A 20,439-nucleotide genomic window follows, 5' to 3' on the forward strand; every position below is an offset into this window, starting at 1 on the left:
GGGAGACAGAGTGGCACACGTTTGGGGATGGGGGGGAGAGGGGTGCGTGGGTGCACGCTGGCGTGGAGGATGAGGGTGCGCGATGTAAGGCAGTTGTGTGGTTTGGGAAGCGTGGAAGAGGTGTCCGYGAAAGGGCGGAGGGGATCTCTGGGGCTGATTTAGAAGTGAGGAGGGCGAGGAAACACGATGGGGAGATGGGTTTTGGGTGCCCTGAGGGGGCAGGATTGATCTGTGTGTACAGATAAATGAGACGTCTCCGTTCTTTGGAGGCGGTGAAGAGGTGATAGTGGAACTGGAGGAGGAAAGAGTTTTGCTTTGGGGCTGGCATGGAGAAGGCCAAAATTTTAGCGTTGTGCTTTGGGAGGAGGGCTGGACGATTTGGGGGGAGGCAAATGGTGTCTCTCTCCAGGGAAAAGGTGAGGCTGCTTCTGTGTTCCTTGACAAACGTATGTGTTTTTGATCCAAAGAGGTGTTGCTGGCACCRTAGGAGAGGGGATGGCTCTTCCCTGAGGAGTGACTTGGGACTTTTTCCTGGGCACAAGATGGGGGGGGGGATGAGATCTTTTGTGAGCTGCTGTCTACAAGATAAGATATGCCTTGGAGAAGCGGGGCTTGAGATAACCAAACGGCTTGCACGGGAGCTGAGAAACCGTGCCCCCGAAATATCACGTACCTGCCACAGTGCGGGGTGCTTGGGAGCCTTGGGCCAGGTCCAGCAGCCTCCCAGGTAGATGGACCACCACAAAGACAGCTGGTGTAGGCTGTGCTGCACTGCCAAGGTCACCTTGCAGGGATGCCCTCTGGTTGCGTAAGGAACGCAGCAATTTTGGAGCCCTTGATTCCCTGCATTGCACCCGAGACTCGCGCAGCGGGCTCTGCCCGGTGAGCTGCAGCAATGCTGCTCTGCAGCTGCAGGAGATCTGGGCCTGGCTGCAGTCTCCTCCTGCTCCACAGCCCCTCGTGCAGCTGACTGGTGGGATGTGAGAGCTGAGGTGGGATCGGTGAGCTGTCTTTGGCCTGGATGGCCAGGGCGCAGGAGGGAAGCCAGGGTCCTGCCGTATATTTTGGGATGTGCCGTGCAAAGAGCCCTATCAGAAGGTACCTCAGAAGCTGCACAGTGCCTGAGCCCCTTCCCTGATGACTGATTACATCTCTCCCTTGTGACCCTGCTGCATAAAGGAATTGCGTAGTAGGAGAGAAGAAATTTGAGGATCCTGCAGTTCACGTGTTTGATTTTGGATTATATAATAGCCTTTTAATGAGATGCTGCCGGAGCTTTTTCATCGCCTTCCTAGTCCCGCTGCTGGCAGCGTTGGTGCTGCTCAGCAGCTAACAATTCAAGGGCTCCGTCCTCATTTGGACTCCTCCTCTTCTTGCTTTTCCTGGCATAAACCAGGAGAAGCACCAGTGAAGACAAAATATCCTGCCCAGGGATATAGGCAAAAGGAATGAGGAGCTAACAAGTAAATAAATAAGATTATATCGTATCATGTGCTGTGAAAGTGCCAGTACTCATGATTCCCTTTCAAGGGATGGTCATAAAAGGGGCTTCTGCATTGTATAATCTTATCAAGTCTGCTGCATCTTCCATAACYGCTGGTTTGGGATGACTTCAGTGCTTTATGCTGGTAAATGAAGATCCCCCCTCAGTCTTCTCTTCTCCAGGCTAAACTGTCCCCGCTCTCGGCCTCTCCTCGTTTGTATGAGAGATGCTCCAGTCCCTTGATCATCTTTGTGGCCCTTTGCTGGACTCGGTCCAGCAGGTCCCATGTCTTTTTTTGTGCTGGGGAGCCTAGACTTGGACCCAGCGCTCCAGATATGGCCTCACCAGTGCTGAGCAGAGGGGAAATTTCACCTCCCTTGACCTGCTGGCAGTGCTATGCCTTATGCAGCCCAGGATGCCGTTGGCCTTCTTGGCCACMAGGRCACATTGCYGGCTCATGGTCARCTTRTCCACCAGAACCCYCAGGTCCTTCTCTGAGCTGCTCTCCAGCCAGTTGGCCTCCAGCYTGTCCTGGTGCCTGGGGTTRTTCCTCCCCAGGAGCAGGACTTGGYRCTTCCCTTTGAACTTCATGAGGTTCCTYTGTGCCCATTTCTCCAGCCTGTCCTTTTGAACGGCAGCACAACCACCTGGTGTATCAGCCGCTTCTCCCAGTTTTGTATTGTCTGCGAACTTGCTGAGGGTGCACTCTGTCCCTTCATCCAGGTCGTTAATGAAGRTGTTGAACAGAATTGGCCCCAGTATTGATCCCTGGGGAACACCAGTAGTCACTGGTCTCTAGCTGGACTTTGTGCCACTGATCACAACCCTCCGAGCCTGGCAGTTCAGCCAGGTTTCACTCCRCCTCACTGACCACTTATCTAGCCTGCACTTCATCAGCGTGTCTGTGACGGTGTTAGGGGAGACAGCGTCAAAAGCCTTGCTGAAGTCAAGGTAGACAACATCCACTGCTCTTCCTTTGTCCACCAAGCCTGTTGTCTCACCGTAGGAAGGCTGGCAGGTTGGTTAAACATGATCCCCCCTTCGTAAATCCCTGCTGATTACTCCTGATCACCTTCCTGTCCTTCATGTCTGGAAATGGTGTCCCGTATTAGTTGCTTCATCAGTTTCCCAGGGATTGAGATGAGGCTGACTGGCCTGTAGTTCTGAAGATCCTCCTTCTTGCCCTTCTTAAAGATAGGGGTGACATTCACTTGTTATCTGCTTTCTGCCCTGCTRTGTCCTCGCAGGATCCTGAACTCCGCCATCTCATGGTTGCTGCAGCAAAGGTTGCCCCCAACTTTCACATCTTTGACCRGTCCTTCCTTGTTTGTAAGTATGAGGTCCAGCAKAGAGCCTCTCCTTGTTGGCTCCTTGGTCATCTATGTTAAGAAGTTGTCATTGATGCTCTCCAGGAACCTTCTGGATTGCTTGTGTCCTGCTGTTTTGTCCCTCCMGCAGATATTGGGGTGGTTAGAGTCCCCCATATAGACCAGGGCCTGTGAATGTGAGGCTTCTTCCAGTTGTCTGAAGAAGACCTTGTCTGCTTCTTCCTGATGTTGGGCTGCCCCCTGATCCTGACCCATCAGCTCTTGGCTGATCCCTTATCCGTCCCCAGGCAGAGCTCTGCGCATCCCATTTGCTCTCTCTTCTCTATCCCAGTATGTCCTTCCTGAAGAGCCTGCATCCGTCCATGGCAGCGCGCTGGGTGTGTAAGCTGTCCCCCCACGTCAGGGCAGGGAGGTGACCAGAAGTGCCTGACCATGCAGCTTTTCACGACTGAAGACAAAGCCAAAGACCACTCGTTGGTTGACCAGGGCTAGGAAGAATTGTATAAACCCTACTTTTACGGAGTATCTAGGCACGTGTTTTTACAGAGAGGATGGATTTATCTTGTTGAAGGTTGTGTGAAAATACGTAGGACTCTTCTTCACTCGTTGCTAACTTGGTAAGCAAAAAACACACCTGAAAGGAGATGATAGTGTCAGTTTGTGCTGGGAAGCAAAGCCCAGACTTGCCCTGTAGAAATGCAGATACTCAACGAAAGTGCCTAAGTTAGGAACTTAACTTGTCTAAGCTCTGTTGGCTTTTGAGAGGGACTGGCATTTCTGGACGATAGTTTTTAGATGTACTGAAGTGTTCTCTGGAGGCGTCCATTTCCAGTGACTGTAGATGGAGCCAAGAGAAACGGTGCCTCTAACTCTAAACAGTTAAGAGCTATGTGGGATGAGTCTGGACCTAAATATCTGAATACTGCTAATGGTTTGTACTTGGATAAAAGTTTCAAGCAAGGACTGCAAAGCATTGCACCAATCATAAGAGAATCCAGTGTCAGGAACAGTCCCTCCAAGGTCAGTGTTCAGTGGGGAACCCGGGAAAGCAAAGCAGCTAATTTAAAATCGCACACTGAGTTGGGGGCGCAGTGAGGAATAAGCTTCTTATTCCCAGGTCTCCAAGCTGCCAGCCCATGTTCCGCTTCTGGCAGAGCTGCTTTTTTTCCAGCACAGAAGCTCATTCATTCTGCTTTTTTTTTTATTTCCTCCCTCCCCTCTTCCCTCCAGGCTTCTGGGCCGATCGGACGCCGGTTCATGAAGCAGCCAGGCGGGGAGAAATCCTACAGCTGCAGCAGCTGATAGAGAGCGGAGCCTGCGTCAATGCGGTCACCTACGACTCCATCACCCCGTTGCACGAGGCGAGCCTGCGAGGGCAGACGCAGTGCGTCAAACTCCTGCTGGCTGCAGGGGCCCAGGTTCGTATTCAGCTCTGAGCCAAGGGGCCTGGACAGAACGGGACACGAAGCTCCTGTTCTGTAGCTTTGGTCTTAGTTATGCAGCTCTTACTGCACGTTGATCCTGCGTTGAGATCAAGAGGAGCCCAGAGTACTCCATCCCTTGCAGGAAAGTCTTGAACTAATCTAGAGAAAACGAGATTCTCTTAAGTCCCACTTCATCCTGATGTCTGAAGTTATTCCAGGGATCCAGATTCACTCTGTCTAACTCTACGCTCTTCATTCATGCATTAGGCTAGAGGCTTAGTCACCCTGGGCTCTCTTGACCAAGGCCAAGGGGGCTAGGAGAGGAGCAGGGGACACATTGGATTCCTGTGGGGGCTTATATTTATTCTTGTGTTTCTTTTATTACTTAATTTTATTATGGAAACTCTACAGAGTTAAAAGAAGCAAAAATATCGTCAAGGCACGCAACGGCCTGTGGGTACATAACGGTTTTTCTGCCTTGAAGGTGGATGCTAGGAATATTGACGGCAGCACTCCGCTGTGYGACGCCTGCGCCTCGGGTAGCATAGAGTGCGTGAAAGTGCTGCTGTCCCACGGCGCGAAGGTGAACCCTCCCCTTTACACAGCGTCCCCTCTCCATGAAGCCTGCATGAACGGTAAGCCCCTGGCATCTGCTCCGTGCATGTTTACTTGGGGCTTGCGCAAAAAAGCGGTTGCCAAGAATCTGAACTCGACTGTAAGCTTTTGTTGCTCGTGAGACCATTACAGCTGGAAAATGTGTCAGCTTGTCTCTGCTGTGTGTTGTAATGACTGTTACGTGGGCGCAGCTCCCTTTGAACTTGCAATGGAAAGCGCTGTGGCATCCGGCAAATAAAGCAGTGCTGGGTGCTGGGTGCTTTTATCCCGTGTGACGGGCATGGGATAAGATCTTCGGCAGATAAACGTCAACTTCTTGATACTCTATGAGAAAACTTTGAGCCAAACCAGTAGCTTTGCTCCTGCAAGCAGAGGAGAGCTTGCATCCTTTCCTTCTGATCCAAGTCGAGGTGAGATGAATTCCTCTGATTAAGACACAAGACTGTCTTCAACAGATAGTCCCATCCCAGACCCTTCCTGGTTGTTCAGAGCTGCTGTTGCTGCCCAGGTGGCAGCAGCAGTGGTTGGAGGAAGCTCTGAGATGGGAAGATAGGGACTGTTCCGCTCCTTGTCCCTCTCCCAGCCTCTTTCAGCTGGAGACTTCTGTCCAGGATCTAGGTGATTGGGATGGGGGGCAACCTCAGGAGCTGCTGGGACAGGGGTGTTCCCCAGGTCTGCTCAGAGCGCCTAGGAAAGGTGCCCTTCTTGCGTTGCTCCGCTGCGGGCATAATTCCACCTCTGAATTTCCGCTCCCACGGACGCAACAGTGGGAAAGCGTGGGCGTGAGAAAGGCAGCATCCCCATTCCATGATCGTAGCCAAATTGCTTAATTGTTTTGTGCCTCAGTTTCCTCTTTGCAAGATGTAATATCTCCTTTCTCCTCCCCGTCACCATCTTTGTTGTATACTGTCATGGACAGAGTTTCCCTTTGACTGTGAAGGCTTTGAGAGACAACATTTATGACAAATAAGTAGATATTTAAATAAATAGCCATCGTCTCCTGCTTCTGTTTGTGAAGCGTTTTTCCTAAGGTTCACTGCTGATGACTGCTCGCTTTCTGTTAAGTCATAATATTAAAATTGGAAAAAATAAGGCTAGAGGGAACCTTGAAGGTGATCTAATCCACCCAAGGCAGGATCAGCCACGCAGCCAGCTCTGTTAAGCACAGGCTATTCAGTGCAAAGCCTTGGACTCAGGTTTGATTCATCTGACTCYCTGCCAGGCCTGTTAGCTCTAGTTCAGTGTCACGCAAATGTTGCTATATTATTTGTACTCTAGTCCCAGTCTTGGTCCTACAATATAGCGTGTTGGCTCAGAGAGAGCAAGTGAGCCTTGCTGGGCTCAGCCAATTCTGTCTAGAGCTATATGGATGTGTCTGCATCAGTCCTCAGCCTGTCTTGTAATGCCTGTATTATCCGAAATATTTTCATTATCTGTGGAGTCTCCTCCCCTGTAAAGTGGGGGGGAAAGTTGCCAYTTTTAGTCCAATTGCCTTTTGGAAGACTTGAGTGATGAGACATCCCCTATTTTCTTTGGAGGCCCCGTTAGTGCCYGAGGGGAATTAAACGCACGCGTTTGTATTTTGCAGCCGTCACCCAAATACTAAACAAGCAGTTCTTAGGCCACGCTGATGTCGGYGTGCCCGGTGCTCCCGTTTCAAGCCGCGTTCTTTCTTTTGACTCGCGTCTCCCCTTTCTAAAGGTAGCTCAGAGTGCGTGCAGCTCCTCATAGACGTCGGTGCAAACCTGGAGGCCCACGACTGCCATTTTGGGACGCCCCTGCACGTGGCCTGTGCCAGGGAGCATCTGGACTGCGTGAAGTTGCTGCTCAAGGCAGGTATGGCAGCCCTGGGGTTTGCTGCTGGGTGGGCAGTAGATGGTGGAGTTCTCGTCGAAGAACTTACTCATTCGCAGCATGACGTAGGTGACGGTGGTGAAAGGTTTTGGTTTTACCTGAGCAAAGCCTGACACTTAAGCATTTTTCAGGCTACGCACGTCATGATGTCTCCAGCAATACTTCTGTTCCCCTATTTTAATAAAAACCGGAACTCTTCAGCCCCTGGGAGCAGTGTTTCAACTTCTTCCTGAAACTGGTATCARCTGGGGTGCGTAGGCTCAGTATTGGTAGTGTAGTCGTATGGTTTTGGATAGCAGAGAGATTTTAGGGTTTGATGTTGTACAGAAAATTAGAGACGATCTCAATTCGTGCCTCTGGGAGATCCGGTTAGTGTTACGCCAAGACGAGTCTGGTGGGTGTTCAAGGAAATATCCTGTGCTTCAGGTTTCACATCCTTAGTTTCACTGCTGCTAATTTGGGAGGAATTTGGAATTGGACTTCCTGTCTTCGCCTATCCTTACGAGGAAGCGATCTTGCCTAGGGTGCGATTTGTCTTGTTGAACATTAATTGTCTAAAAATCACACGGCTTGGCCAGCTTGTTCCCATCTTCCTCCCTCCAGTTCCCTGTATTGGGCACCTGTCTTCAGATGAGATTAATTGATCCCCCAGAAATGCCTGTTTCTCTTCGTTAATTATAAGGAGAGTCCAGTGCCCACCTCTATTGGACAAATCAGCTTGAGAGAAGGAACGCGAACGGTTGTGGGGTATTAGAAGGACCTTCTGCTGTCAACTTACAAAAGCCAAATTTTCCTTAGCGAAAATATCTGTGACTAAGGCTTGATCCTGGAGTAACGTGTGATGGCGAACTGCTGCATCTCCCAGGTCTGGAGCGTTTCTGTTAAATAAAAATAGTTAACAAAGATGCCACTGTTTACCCTGAGTATGAGCGCTCTGAGACGACTGGGAGCGGCGCTCTGTTGGCTTCAGACAGCACAGGTTCAGGAAGCCGTTCTGAATGTCACCACTCAGCGGCTTATTTACCTAGTAACGTAGACTAAAATCCTTTCTCTGTAAGGAAAACAGAAAGCCAGAGAAGAAAGTGGATACGTTGCCAGCACTGAGAACTTGTTCAGTGGTTTGGTTTCCTGTTTAGGCTGTTTTGTTTGGATCTCATTCTAGCCACTCGTACTTGTCTTAACGGCATTTTTTTTTCTCCACCCAAATCTTCCCTCACGTTTGGGTCAAGTGAGGCTTTCACGAACAGATTTGTTTTTCTTTCCGGTCCCAGGGGCAAATGTGAATGCTGCTAAACTTCACGAGACAGCCCTCCACCATGCAGCTAAAGTGAAAAACGTCGATCTGGTGGAGATGCTGATTGAATTTGGAGGAAACATTTACGCGAGGGACAACCGAGGAAAGAAGCCGTCAGATTACACCTGGAGCAGCAGTCCCACAGCAAAGTGCTTTGAGTACTACGAAAGTGAGTGAGATATGATCCCCTACCCCAGGAATTCAGTGACTGCCAACTCCATTACTCCATATCAGCGATTCTCGGTCCACTTTGATTTGTAGATCCCTGATCATCTTCCTATGAAGGTACCGAGTTCTTGGTAAATCCAGCTGGACAATAGGCTAACTTTGCTTAACTGTAATTTAATGACAGTCGTAAAATGGTCCAAGTCTTGCCCTCGCTGCGTTCAGGCCTCTGTCACGTTAGTGTGAGCATATGCTTTGGTGCATTAAGTGAGATCAAAGAACCGATCCAGTTGAAAACTCTCTTTATTTGGAGCAGGGTTAGGGAACGTGTTAAACTTCAGCTTTGTTGGTTGTCTGATTTTGGAGGAGACGTCTGACTGAGATTTGAGGATGTCTTGTAGTCGATAACACTCTTGGTTACCTTTAGAGGAGCTCAGAGACGTAATTCACAGACCTTTCCCAGTTTTGCACACCCCTGCTCAAAACCACTGCTCTAGATGATCCTAAAAATCTTTTCTGGCTTTACAGTCCTTTGGCTAGCACCCTACAGCCCCTTCTCCCTCTGACGCCTGTTCTCTGGGTAGCAGTCTCTCCTCTAAGTTACTTGTTTCTCTCTTTTCTTTCTTCTCTTTTCTTTCAGTTAAGCGAGCTGCTCTGGCTGCAGCTGAGCTGCGTTAAGAGATTGAATCCCCCATGCCCATAAATACTTACTGTATCTTGCCAGAGTTTGCTGCCCCCTCAGCTCTGCTGGCAGAACTGCACGTGTAGTTGCTTTTTAACACAGACTGTTATAACAGAATTGCGATAACTTTAAGAGTAGCTCTGTGGGGTTGTTGTTTTTTTTTTTTTGGTTCGTTTTTAACTTGCATCATTAAGTTCAGGAGAGATTCAGGGCAGGAGCAGGTCTTGGAGGCTGGCGATTGCCAAAACTGTGGGAGTAGGGACAGTAGCTTCTTGATGGCTTCCAGAGCAAGGGGGCTCATCCTAACTCTGTGTCTGCGTGTGTGTGCGCGCACCAACACTTGGGATCGAGGCTCTGGGCTGCAGACCGAGGTCCGCCTGGAAAGGGCTTGGAGAGTCGTAGTGAGCTCTCGGCTGCTTAGTGACAAGGGTTAATGCGATCCTTAGGTGAAAAAATAGGGCAGTAGAGGAGAAGGGTTGGAAGCAGGTTTTATTCCTTTATTTGGCATGGCTGAGACTTAGTACAGCATTACTAAAGGAAATTCGAAGGCTTTTGCTATCCCCGGTGGATGCGAGCGGATGATCTAATGAGCCCCTCTGGCTGCAGCCTACGCGCTTGGTCTTTGGGGGGATGCGGGCGAGGAAGGGAGCCGGGAGCCGGGCGCTGTAGATGCGCTCGGTGTTCGTTATGGGATTGGCAGTGCGATGAGCCTTGAGAGAGCGTGCCGGCAGCCTCGCGATGCCCTTCCCCGGGCCCCGGGTGCTGTGGGAATTAGCGCCCTTGCAAGCAGCGCCAGGTTCGTGATGACAAAGGGAGCAAGGCCGAGTGTCACTCTCCCGGGAGGCCTGCGCTCTGCGGAAAGATCAGCCTCCTGCTGAGCTGCAACGATAACTTTGGATCCTCTTTTCTCGTTTTAGAAACGCCTCTGAGTTTGTCGCAGCTCTGCAGAGTTACCGTGAGGAAAGCGGCCGGGCAGCGAGCGCTGGAGAAGATTGCCAAGCTAAATATCCCGCAGCGATTGATCCAGTACCTATCGTACAACTGACAGGGGTCAAGGTGACCAGGAAGGATGGTATCTTTAGATGCCACAGTATGAAGTCTCTGTCTCTTTCTCGTCTACCTCCCCACAAGAACAAACTTTAATTTAAGCAAACCGGTGTAAACAGTATTTATGAGGCAGCACTTCACACCCCTTCCTCTTCTCCATCACTGATTGTTTTAACAACGACAGACTTGGGCAAGGTGTAGAGCTGACCTGAAGTTCTAGGCTGTGGTGCTCACTCTTTGAGTGGGATTAATCTTGCCTAATTTTAGATGTCTCTAGCCTAAAAACATCTCCATGTGATCTAGCCAGGCTCCCTTTTGCGGTCAGTGGAGAGAAATAAATGCTGCTAGAGCATGACTCATCTGTCCTGTTTTAGATGGCGGTGTTAGGATGATGCAGGGTGCCCTTGGAGGGCCTCTCTGTCTCTCCGCTGACTGCGAAGGGATCTAGATATCCTCAGATGCGGACATCTACGTTTCTGACGCAGAAATGCTGGCTCCCACCTCTGTGTCAATAACTCAAGCGATAACTGCCTGGCGTCAAGGGATTAGGCTCAGATGACCCAGGTGCTCTAGCTGGAGGCAGAATAAGTCCTCAGCAGGCTCAGGACTAATCCAGAGGCACTGGAGCCCGTTGGTGACTTTCTGTCAGCTTCAGCGGGCTTTGGCCCAACACCAGCGGTGAGGGCACATTGCTGATAGATCTGGCTTGGCTTTGCCCGTGCTCCTCGCTTGCTGAAGGTGAGCTAGCTCTGACTGTAGCGCTCCCCAGAGTAGCTCTACGTCTAACTTACAAGCCCAGGCAGGAGGCAGGTCTGTCTGYGCATCTAAGGAGGCTTTTCTCCACGTGGCTGGTCCCAAAGAATATTTCTCCACCTGCTTTGAGCCCCTGTGGCTACAGGGTTGGTTTTATGTGCAATAAGTGGCAGGCTTGCTGCCCCGTACTGCCAAAACCGCAGCACCCTGTCCGTAAAGCCACACCGCTGTGGCGAGGTCGCGTCCCTTGGGTAGCACCGCAGCAGGTGGGGAACATGGTTGGGGAGGTGAGGTGGGACTGAACGCACTTTAATGGTGACCAGTGAATTACTTTATCATTTTTTGGTTAGGTTCGTTTCCTCCCCCATACCCTGCTTTTGTCGTTTTTGCGTTTCGATACCGTGCGGAACTGGGACAGGTTTTTGCGACTGTGCTTTTGGGGGGGATTGTCTGTTTATAATTCCACCTGGATTTTTATATGTAAAATATCAGAAATGTGAAATTGCGAAGAAGCTCAGGGAAGCCCTAGAGATGTCTGTTGTGGGATTCACCCCTGTAACTGATAGGATAAAGGTTTTGTATTGACTCTTTCAACGAAAGCTTCCTCTGTCCAAAGTGTTCGTTCTTACAGTTAAGTAAATATTAGGAAAGTGTACACCTATCAGTAGTCTGAGTTGAAAATTCAAATCTCTTGGTAGTTTGCTTTTTTTAATACTGCCGTTTCACTGTTTCACCAGCTTAGGCAGCGCCCAAGTTTCTAATGTAAAAACAAACCAAAAAACTCCTCGAACCACCAGGAATAAAATGACCAATTCCTTTTTATGTCATCTTTATTTTTTTCCTCTCTTGTAAGTCACCTGTATGGTAGGTCCTAAGATTTGGTTATTTTTCTTCCTGTTTTAAGTGGCCCTGCCGATGGGTGCGGACATTCGGTAAGGACTTACTGAAAGAGCTAAGCAACTATGTTTTGGTGGGAATAGCCACACGCGTTCAGTAGCTGTTTTTTCTTTGGGAAGCAAGAGATTTACTTGTTACTGCTGTGTCTGGGTGGAAAAGYGTTCCAGAAAGGTGCTTTGAGAACCAGCAAGTTAGAAAACAACACCCAAATCGTTCCCCTGTGTGCTGTGGTACTGAGGCAGGTGGCTGTTGATCACCTACTGTGTATTTAGTTGTATATTCCTGGATTTCTAAATTGCAAGTGGAAATAACTCCCTCTGAGATTCTTAAARTGTTTCTTATCTGGTCTCCAACCCATCTAGTCCTCAGTTCTTTTAACCCTGTTGGGATTCCTCAGCTGGTTGTGAAGCATCTTCTGAGCTCTTGCATTTTACAGCTCAGAATAAAGGTAAAGTGAAGTGGATGTTAAGATAAATCAATACTGAGTTTTGGCTTCCCTTAATACCTCGGACTGCAATTTTTGTGGCAGTTTGCAGCTACTACACGAGTAACTGAGTCATCTTTGCAGCAGGTATAGTCTGGAGAACCGGGTGTGGGGATCACTACAGCCACCCCGAAGTAAGCTGAGAACGAGAAGTTTTGGCGATAACGTTGCCCTGAAAGGGGAGCTGGGTTCCTTGGCGCCTGGGGGTCAAATTTGGATGATCTCAACAGTCCGTCCTGGCCTGTAAATTGCTGAGGGGACCTCCGCCTGAGTAAGCAGTGGAGGCACTTGCTCATGCAAGCTGCGGAAGGTAGGTGGAGTGTCATCCCCACCACAGGGTGAGGTTGGCCCTATGCGTGGCTTGAACGGGTAACTTCTCTCGCTGCTAGCTGTGACCACCTGAGCACAGCCTGTCCCGGGCCTGGTGAGCCACGTGGCCAGCAGGAGGCTGCCCGAGAAGCGTGTCCTGATGCTCGCCGAGCGCTCGCTCGCTGTCAGCTGCCTTGCCGACTGGGTGCAACGCCAGCCCGGGGAGCAGCCCTGTACGGAAAGCTCTGCTTTTGCTAGTCCATCCCAGCTTCCGAGGTGGCTGATACCTCTGGTGGAGGTTGCTTTGAGTGTCTCTGCTGCTGGCCTGACTTAACTGCAAACTGAATAAAGTAATTTCTTCCCTATCTGGGGAATATGTTCCCTGGAGCCGCCCACGCAAAGAAATCTGCTCCCCATGCGTGGCAGCCATGGACCTCCCAGTCCTGAAGGCGTGGATCGGCTGTGGTTCGGGCGTTAGTCTTTGTACCTCACTGACTCACTTCGGTACGGCCTTGACATGAGCTCTTCTGCCCCTGTGCTTGGCAGGGAAGTCTTCAGAGTGACTCACAGAGACCAGGGTGCGAGTCACCGTCGGTCATTGCATCCCTGGGATCCTGTGATGAGGCTCTTCAGCTTCCCGGTTTCAGGACGCCCCTTTGGCAGTGGCAGTATTGGTGGGGAAGGTAGTGGCGACCGTCCACCATCTGGATTCCTTCTCTGGAGTCGACTCCACTGGTTCGTGTTGCGCTGGTTGCGTTTTGTTTCTCTTATATACCTAAAAAGAAGGGTCCAAGATGGCCTTACCTCCTAGAAATAGAAGTTTTATGCATCTCACCTGGATGACTTGCCCTCTGGCCAGCCCTAGAAAACCATCGTGGGCTGGCTTCTCCCGGGCACGGGGTGAGAAAATGGAAGATCCCCCAAAAGCAAACCCCTGTTCACACCTAGTTTATAGAGACTGGTTAATGCTAGATACCCCTGCTTTTTAGTGGCAGCTAAAATACCCTCGGATTTGTATCGAGTTTTGGGATTGTTGGGAGTGAAGGAGACCGTCTAAGTAGGGGGTATTATTATGTGAAACTCCTCAGCTGACTCTGCTTGGGTTACACCCTTCCCTTCGTTTTATGTCAGGTTCTGCTTATTATTTGACTTCCTTCGCTCTTTAATTTGAATGTCAAATCGAGGCATGAAGCCAGTGCAAACAAATCCAAACCCACCAGGCCAGTGCTGCTTTCATCTCTGCCCTTGCTGGGCTCCTGGAGCCGAGATGCCAAGGAAGAGAGCAATCCCCAAACTGCGAACCCAGTTTAGTGTTTCGGGCCTCCTCCCTTCTCCTGCGGGTTTCTCCTTCCTGCACCTCAGACCTTGTCAGAGATCCGGCGTACGCGGAGAGGTCTGAGTAACCCCTGCTCCCGTCCAGACGCTGCCTCAGCTTCGGGGAAGTCCAGGTGCRGATGCGACTTTGCTGTTTCTTACAGCGAGCGTCGCTCCCGGGTTGCTGCTGGTCGCTGCTAGCAGGGCTTGTTAACGTTGGCTTGCAAGAAGGGAACTCGATCGCAGCAGCTTTTCTCTCAACTATGTGAAGTTTGTCCAGAAAAAACAAGGTGTGGCTAAAGCTGATGCCTCAGGAAAAAAAAGGCCTCGCGACTCGGAAGAATTAACTCCTTGTAACGCAAGCAACTGTTACTTTTCCTGGAGGAGGTGGCGGGTGGCCACCCTTTCTCCTGTTACACGAATAAAAGACCGATTGCAGAGGTGCAGGTATGCACAGAGAGCAGGAGTAGCTCCCTCAGTCTGGGCTTAGAGGAGACGAAGGGAAGATGTCGAATGCAAAGGGGGTTTTTTTTAGGATCTTYGGGGGACTTTGTACATTCGGCTTCACCTGGGAGGTCCCCGTAGGGGATTTTAGCAAACCCCCAAAGCTGCCCCGCTCCTCGCGGTGGCAAACAAAGACCTTGGTGTTCTCCGCAAGTGGCGGCTGAAACCGAGTCATGTAGCAATTGCATCACCTTTAGAGCAAGCACGAGCATGAAGCAGCTGTTCTACCTCTCGATTTAAAAAAAAAAAAAGCACTGAAGACCTCGAGCATTTACCCRAGCTTTCTCGCACCCTGTTCGTCGCTTCCCTCTTTTGTTCAAGGGAACAAGTGATCTTGCAGGCGCTTGCAAGAAGATGGCGCCTCTCCCATACGCTTGAGTTGGAGCCGGGTCGGCTCCTGTAAGCTGAGTCCAGRGGCTCCCGGCTGACTTGCAGCTGCCGGAGACCTGGCCTGGAGTCTCCTCGAGGTTGGCGACCAGCCTGTTCTGAAACAGGGTTTTTAAGGAAGYGATAGGCCAAGGTTGTTCTACTCAAACCTGGTTGCTTAAAGCTGGCGCCTAAATCCGTGGCATGGTACCTAGTTATAAGGGAGGCTTTTTAGTGGATAAAATTCTGCTGATTTCTTAGGACTTCTGGAAACCTCGACTACTTATATATTTGCTTAAGCCTGCGCTCTCCTGCCACCCGCACCGGGTGAGCAAGACCTAGTCCCAGCGCGCTCCTCGCTTGCGCTTGGGTGACGGGGAGAACCTGTTGCCCTACAAACGTGCCATGTCTTGGGTGCTTCTGCGTGGGTTTAGGTGCCGAGACTCCGGGCTTGGAAAACCTCGGCCTTCCTTCTGAAGGGATACGGCACGCTACAAAGAAGTTATTTGTATTTATACCCGATTGTCTGGTTTTTGTTTTTTTTTTTAATGATTTCTAGCACATTGTAACGGTAAGGTTTTGGAGGGTGCGGGGCCGTGAACACTGGCGCCTGGTGGGCAACCTTGGAGAGAATGGACCGGAGTATTACTCATGATTAAAACTCACTCCACCACTTTTTGTCTGTGCCTGACTCTGTTTCTTCCTTAGATGGACTGCCGTAGGTGTGTTTGTGCGCCGCACGGGAACCCTGCCAGCTCCCGTTGCCTCGTAATCTGCATCCTCGATCGGAACGAGGCTGCCAACTGGCAGCGCGGGACCGAGCGACTTTAGGGATTTAAGCAAGCAGCCACCAGGGAGGCCAAAATTATTGTCCTGAGGGAGAGCGCCCAAAGTCCGTGCAGAGCTGGCTTGTTCTTGGGGCGGTCGCAAGCTCTTAGGGACTTTTGGCTTTGAGGAGGCAGCCAAGTGGCTTGATCATGGATGTGTGTTGGAGAGGCCGGGACCGAGGTCTCTTGTGCGGGCGGGGAGACCTCTCTGCGGAGGCCTCTCTCCGTGGAGTAGAAGGGGGACCTAGGTCACGGCATCCTAAATTAAACCCCTCTGCTGAGTGCCTAAAGTAACGGAGGCCTTGGCTCCTTCCTCTAGACTCATCCTCTTCCTGCTGCCGCCGGGACTTCTTGCATCCTTCCTCCTCCTYGATGAAATCTTCCACGAGCAGAAAAGACCTGGTGAAAGACGGTGCCTTGGTGCGGGCTCTCAGCAGCGACCCGCAGGAGGAGTCGGTACCTTGGTCTCCTCACACGGCTAAGCTTCGACTCCTGAGCCCTGCGCTGGAGAAGTCAACAGCTTGAGCGCGACCTTGTTTGCTTGAAGAGCGTTTTGCTTTTACGGCCCTTTCGCTCTTGGACCTTGGACGGGTTTGGCTGTTTTTCTCCCCGCGTCTTTCAGCTGACGTAGCGCTCTGCGCGTGCTCTTCCGTAGGCGCTGTCCGCGGGGAGAGGGAGCTGCGGCAGGCTTTCGTTGGCCGAGCCAGCCCGGTCTAAACCGGGGCTGGACGCCGGTTTTGGGAACCTGTTTGCACTCTTTTTGCAGGTCTGGCGGTAGCTCCTGGCTTTCTGCAGGCCCAGGTGGAGACCGTGCCTCTAGCGTGGTCCTCTGCAGAGAGCTGCAGCGCTTTGGGTGGTAAGCGCTGAGCTGTTTCAGGGGGAAATGATGAAAAYGGAGCCAAAAAAAGGCCCCTGGGGAGGGGGATTCATGGTCTGATCGTTTGAAGGATAGAGATGCATCCTGCGTCCTGACTGAACGCATGGAGAGAGAGGAGCTTAGAAACCCTTTCTCAGATATATTTTCCCCTGTTTTATTCTCATCCTGGGTAAAAAAAATTAAAGAACAGCAACAATAAACCGACATGAAAACGCAGCTCTTTCCTAGCTCCAGGCTCGAATTCCTTGGGCTTTCCAAGCCCCCCCAGATCTGTCGGTAATAAACCTCCCTCTGATTTCGGCTCGGGAAATGGAGGTGTGGCATGCTTTTGAGGAGAAAAAAAGGAATCGAGTGAAAACCGTGCAAGCCTGGACGACCGTCTTGGGTGAAGAGCTGGGTCAGCCCTGCTGGGGCAGAGCAGAGGGGCAGGTCATGCCGGCGAGTGGAGCAGAGCTCGGGGCACCCATGAATATTTCCAAATTATGGTGGTTTGGCCCTGGTCAAAAGCTGGACTTGTCAACGGGGAGAAAAGCGCGTTTTCCCCCTACCCACCGCAAATTCTCCTAAACAGGAGGAGGCCAGAAGGACCCCAAGGCTGCACCTTCATTGCCCGTTAATGACGTTATTCACCTGCAAACACGTCCCCTTTTTCCATCAGGCCCACGAAGAGCCTGGTGGCTTCTTCCCTTCGGCTGGGATTCACCTTCTCTCCCTGCAGCCATCTCCGTCCAAGCTTGGGACTCCTTCCCCAGCCAAGGGCGAGGAGGAGGCATTCGTACAACGCAGGTCTTCTCACCCAAACGCCTGCTTAGGTCATCCTGATGCCTGGTTTGGGTGAATCACACCCAAAAGTGTCTGTTTGCTTCCTGTCTGTTAGAGGGGAATGCTAGACGGCTAGCCCGGACATCGGCTCCATGGTTGGTGGCCAGCGTTGGCTGAGCTGGACCTTCCCTGCTCCTGAAAGCCCCGAGTCAAGTCCTTCGAGGTATCTAGAGATACCTAGAAAGATCTAGAGATACCTTCTAGGTGTCTAGACGTACCTAGAAACCTGTCTAGAAAGAGATATCTTTCTAGATGTCTCAGTCTTATATTTTATTTAAGGTAATATCTTACGTCTATCTCTGCACTGATTTAAGAGTCTTCTTAAGGTATAAGGTGGCCCCTGCTCGATGCTCCTAAAGCAGAAAAAGCCCATGGGATTTCTCACCGCTGGGGCTATCATCTATCCATCGTGTCCCCCCCCCAATAAACCCTGACCGTGACAACTAAACGCATCCACGTAGCTCCTGTCCCTGCTGGAGGATTTTTACGGCGCTCAGGCTGGAAATACGCCGCTCGGCCGGCTCAAGGCATCCGGGAGGGCGCGAGTCACGGCGGCGGCGATCCGGGGCAGCTGCGGGAATATCCGAGCTGCCGGGAGCCGAGTCGGACGGCAGAAAAAGCCGCCCAGCGCCAGGCTCCTTCCCCAGGGTTAAAAATACCTGCCCTCTCCTTCTCCTTTCTATTCCTGGGGCACCGGGGAGAAATGGATTTTCCTGCTGTCCGTCACGAAGCCGAGCTTGTCATGGGCTTTTTTTTCCCCCGGCAAAGCTTGCTCATGGACGTCAGGCTGGATGGGACCTGCAAGGAGGTTTGGATGATGATGAATTATATATGTATGTATATATATATATATATAAAAAATATATGTTTATATGAATGATAAAGCACCAGAGAAGAGATGTCCGGAGCCCACAGATCCCCCGATTTGCCGAATTCACCCCAAACCCTGGAGCTGAGGAGGGYGCCGAGAAGCCCCATCTCCTAACACGCTCCGGGCGACCTGCCCCAAATGCCCTAGCGCGGTGCCCTGCAGTGATTTATGAGGTCGCCCCAGCGCCTCAAAAAAAGAGGGGAAAAGCCCCCGAATCCCTGCCCGCGGGGATGCCGGAGGGGGATGAGGCCGGTCCGTGGCCGGCGGGGCGCCCGGCTCGCCGCAGGGGGCCGCGTGTGCGACGGCTGAGGTCACGGCGCTATTAATTCCCCCTCCTTAAAAGCCCGCGGGCCCCCGGYGCGAGGGGAAGGGGATGGAGCCGGCTCCGATTGCACTGGCTCCCGGGGAGCCGCGGTTAACCCCTGCTGGGACGCTCACATCCCACGGGCCTGATTTTGGGAGCCAAATCCCTGAGTTTTCCTGCGGCGCGAGCTGGAGCCACGTCCTTGGAAGCGCCAAGGTTGGGCAGGTGCCATCCGGGATCTGGCAGCGCCGGCAGCTCCCTGGGGCACYGAACTGGCCCCGATGGGGCTCGGATCAGCGTCCGACCTGCCGCCAGATCCGGATGGCCTGGGAAAAAAAAGAAAAACCCAAAACTGGTGATTCTCAGCACGGCAAAAGAGCTGCCGGCGAGGCCCTCGAGCAACGTGCCGGGGCTGTTTCACGTTGCACTGGTGGCTGCTGCRAGCCGGGGGAGCCTCTGCTCGCCGCCGGCACCGGCATTTCCCGGCCGCTGCGTCATCTTTGCTTAAGCGTAAAGTTATGGCCGGGGAGGAGCCGGGGCCGCGGCGCTGCTTCAGGGCGAAAAAGGGGAAAGCGCAGTGCCGAGGGGCCCGCGAGCCCCTTAGCTCTTGCAAAAAGCTTTGTTTTTGAGCAAAAGTTGTTTTTTTCCTCCCCCCTCCCGAGCAGGCCAGGAACGACCGAGCCCCGGAACGGCAGGAGCAGAGGAGGAAGCCTAAAAATCAAGGGGCTGAAATGTCCTGTTAACGATTGCGGTGCTGGACGGGCTGATTTTTGAGGCTGGGGCGCGGTATCTTGGTGCTCACCCGGGCAAGTCCTCTGGCCGGCTCGACAGCAGAGCTGAAGCCAGGAACCGTGCGCGAGCGAGAGGGCAGCGCATGGTGAATGTGCCACAAGCTGCTGTTGGCCAGCCCGGCGGGCACAGAGTTGCTAGCGAGGGCTGTTTGGGGCCGTTTGGGGCCAGGACAGGCCACGGCCTGGTGGCTGCCGGCATCCGTGGGGTTGTGGCCCCGTGAGTGCCTGGTGGTGCCCAGCTCCGCAGCCGGATGCAGCCAGTGCCAGTGCGGTCTGGGAAGGAGGAGGCCGCCCTGAACCCGGCGAGCTGCTCCTCGCGGAGTGCGCCGCCTCCCTCCGTCCTGCCTTCCTCCTTCCCTCCTTCCTTCTGTCCTTCCTGCCCTGCTTCCTCCTTTCCTTCATTCCCTCTGTCCCTCTTCCTCCTTCCCTCCTTTCTCCATCCCTTCTTCCCTCCTTTCCTCCTTCCTCCTCCCCTCCATCCCTCCTCCCTCTGTCCCTCCTTCCCCCCTTTCCTCCATCCCTCCTTCCTTCTTCCCTCCATCCCTCCTCCCTCCATCCCTCCTTCCTCTGTCCCTCCTTTTCCCCTTCCTCCATCCTTCTTCCCCCCTTTCCTCCTTTCCCCCTTCCTCCCTCCCTTAATTCCCTCCTTCCCCCTTCCTCTGTCCATCCCTCCTTCCCTCCGTCCCTCCTTCCCCCTTTCCTTCATTCCCTCTGTCCCTCTTCCTTCCTTCCCTCTCCCCTCCATCCCTCCTTCTCTCCTTCCCTCCATCCCTTCTCCCTCTGTCCCTCCTTCCTCCCTCCTTCCTCCTTTTTCCTTCCCTCCCTCCCTCTCCTGCGGGAAGAGGAGGAGGCGGCTGCAGATGGGCAGGAGCCGCGGAGGCCGAGAGCCGAGCGACGGGGCCGGGCGATAAAACACCGAAACTCCCCGGGTTTCGGCTGCGTTCGCAGAACAGGTTTGGCGGCCGCTTCGCCGGGGCCGCTGTGGGCGAGGGCCCCCGCGGGGCGGCCCGGAGCCCCAAACCGGCCCCAAAACCGGGGCCGGGCGACTGCGGAGCGACGTTGTGGCAGGGGTTTGGGTGGGTTTTGGAGCAGCGTAGGGCGCTGCAGCCTGGCCCGCGGCGAGGACGAGCCCGGCTCCGGGGTCGCTGCAGGCCTGGCCTCCGCTGGCTCATCCCGCTCCGGTTACGCGGCCCCGAGCTGCTCCGCGGTGACGGGGAGCTGACTCAGCTGTGACACCTCTGGGCTGGCGCGAGCGCCCCGAGAGCAGCCGCCGGGGCAGCTGATGTGGCCGCACATCAGGCCACCGTCGTCATGAGTCCTGCTGGGTTAATCATGGGTTAAACGCCGTGAGTTAGCGAAGGTTAATGAAGTTATGTCATGCTCTTCAGAACAGGGCTCGGAAGCACATGGAGCTGAAGTCCCTTCCTG

General features: G+C 52.7%; 1 protein-coding gene across 1 annotated transcript; it reads left to right on the top strand.

The window, feature by feature from the left end:
- The first annotated feature begins 2,751 nt into the window (after positions 1-2,751).
- On the top strand, positions 2,752-12,097 carry ASB13 (ankyrin repeat and SOCS box containing 13). The gene is made up of 6 exons (XM_026091111.1): positions 2,752-2,812; positions 4,042-4,229; positions 4,720-4,870; positions 6,552-6,686; positions 7,976-8,167; positions 9,763-12,097. The coding sequence occupies exons 1-6, from the start codon at positions 2,752-2,754 to the stop codon at positions 9,888-9,890; spliced, it is 855 nt and encodes a 284-aa protein (XP_025946896.1). The 3' UTR covers positions 9,891-12,097.
- Positions 12,098-20,439: the final 8,342 nt, after the last annotated feature.

This window comes from Apteryx rowi, unplaced genomic scaffold (genome assembly GCF_003343035.1).
Source record: "Apteryx rowi isolate R43461 unplaced genomic scaffold, aptRow1 scaffold_9, whole genome shotgun sequence".
In the NCBI taxonomy this organism is placed as follows: domain Eukaryota; kingdom Metazoa; phylum Chordata; class Aves; order Apterygiformes; family Apterygidae; genus Apteryx; species Apteryx rowi.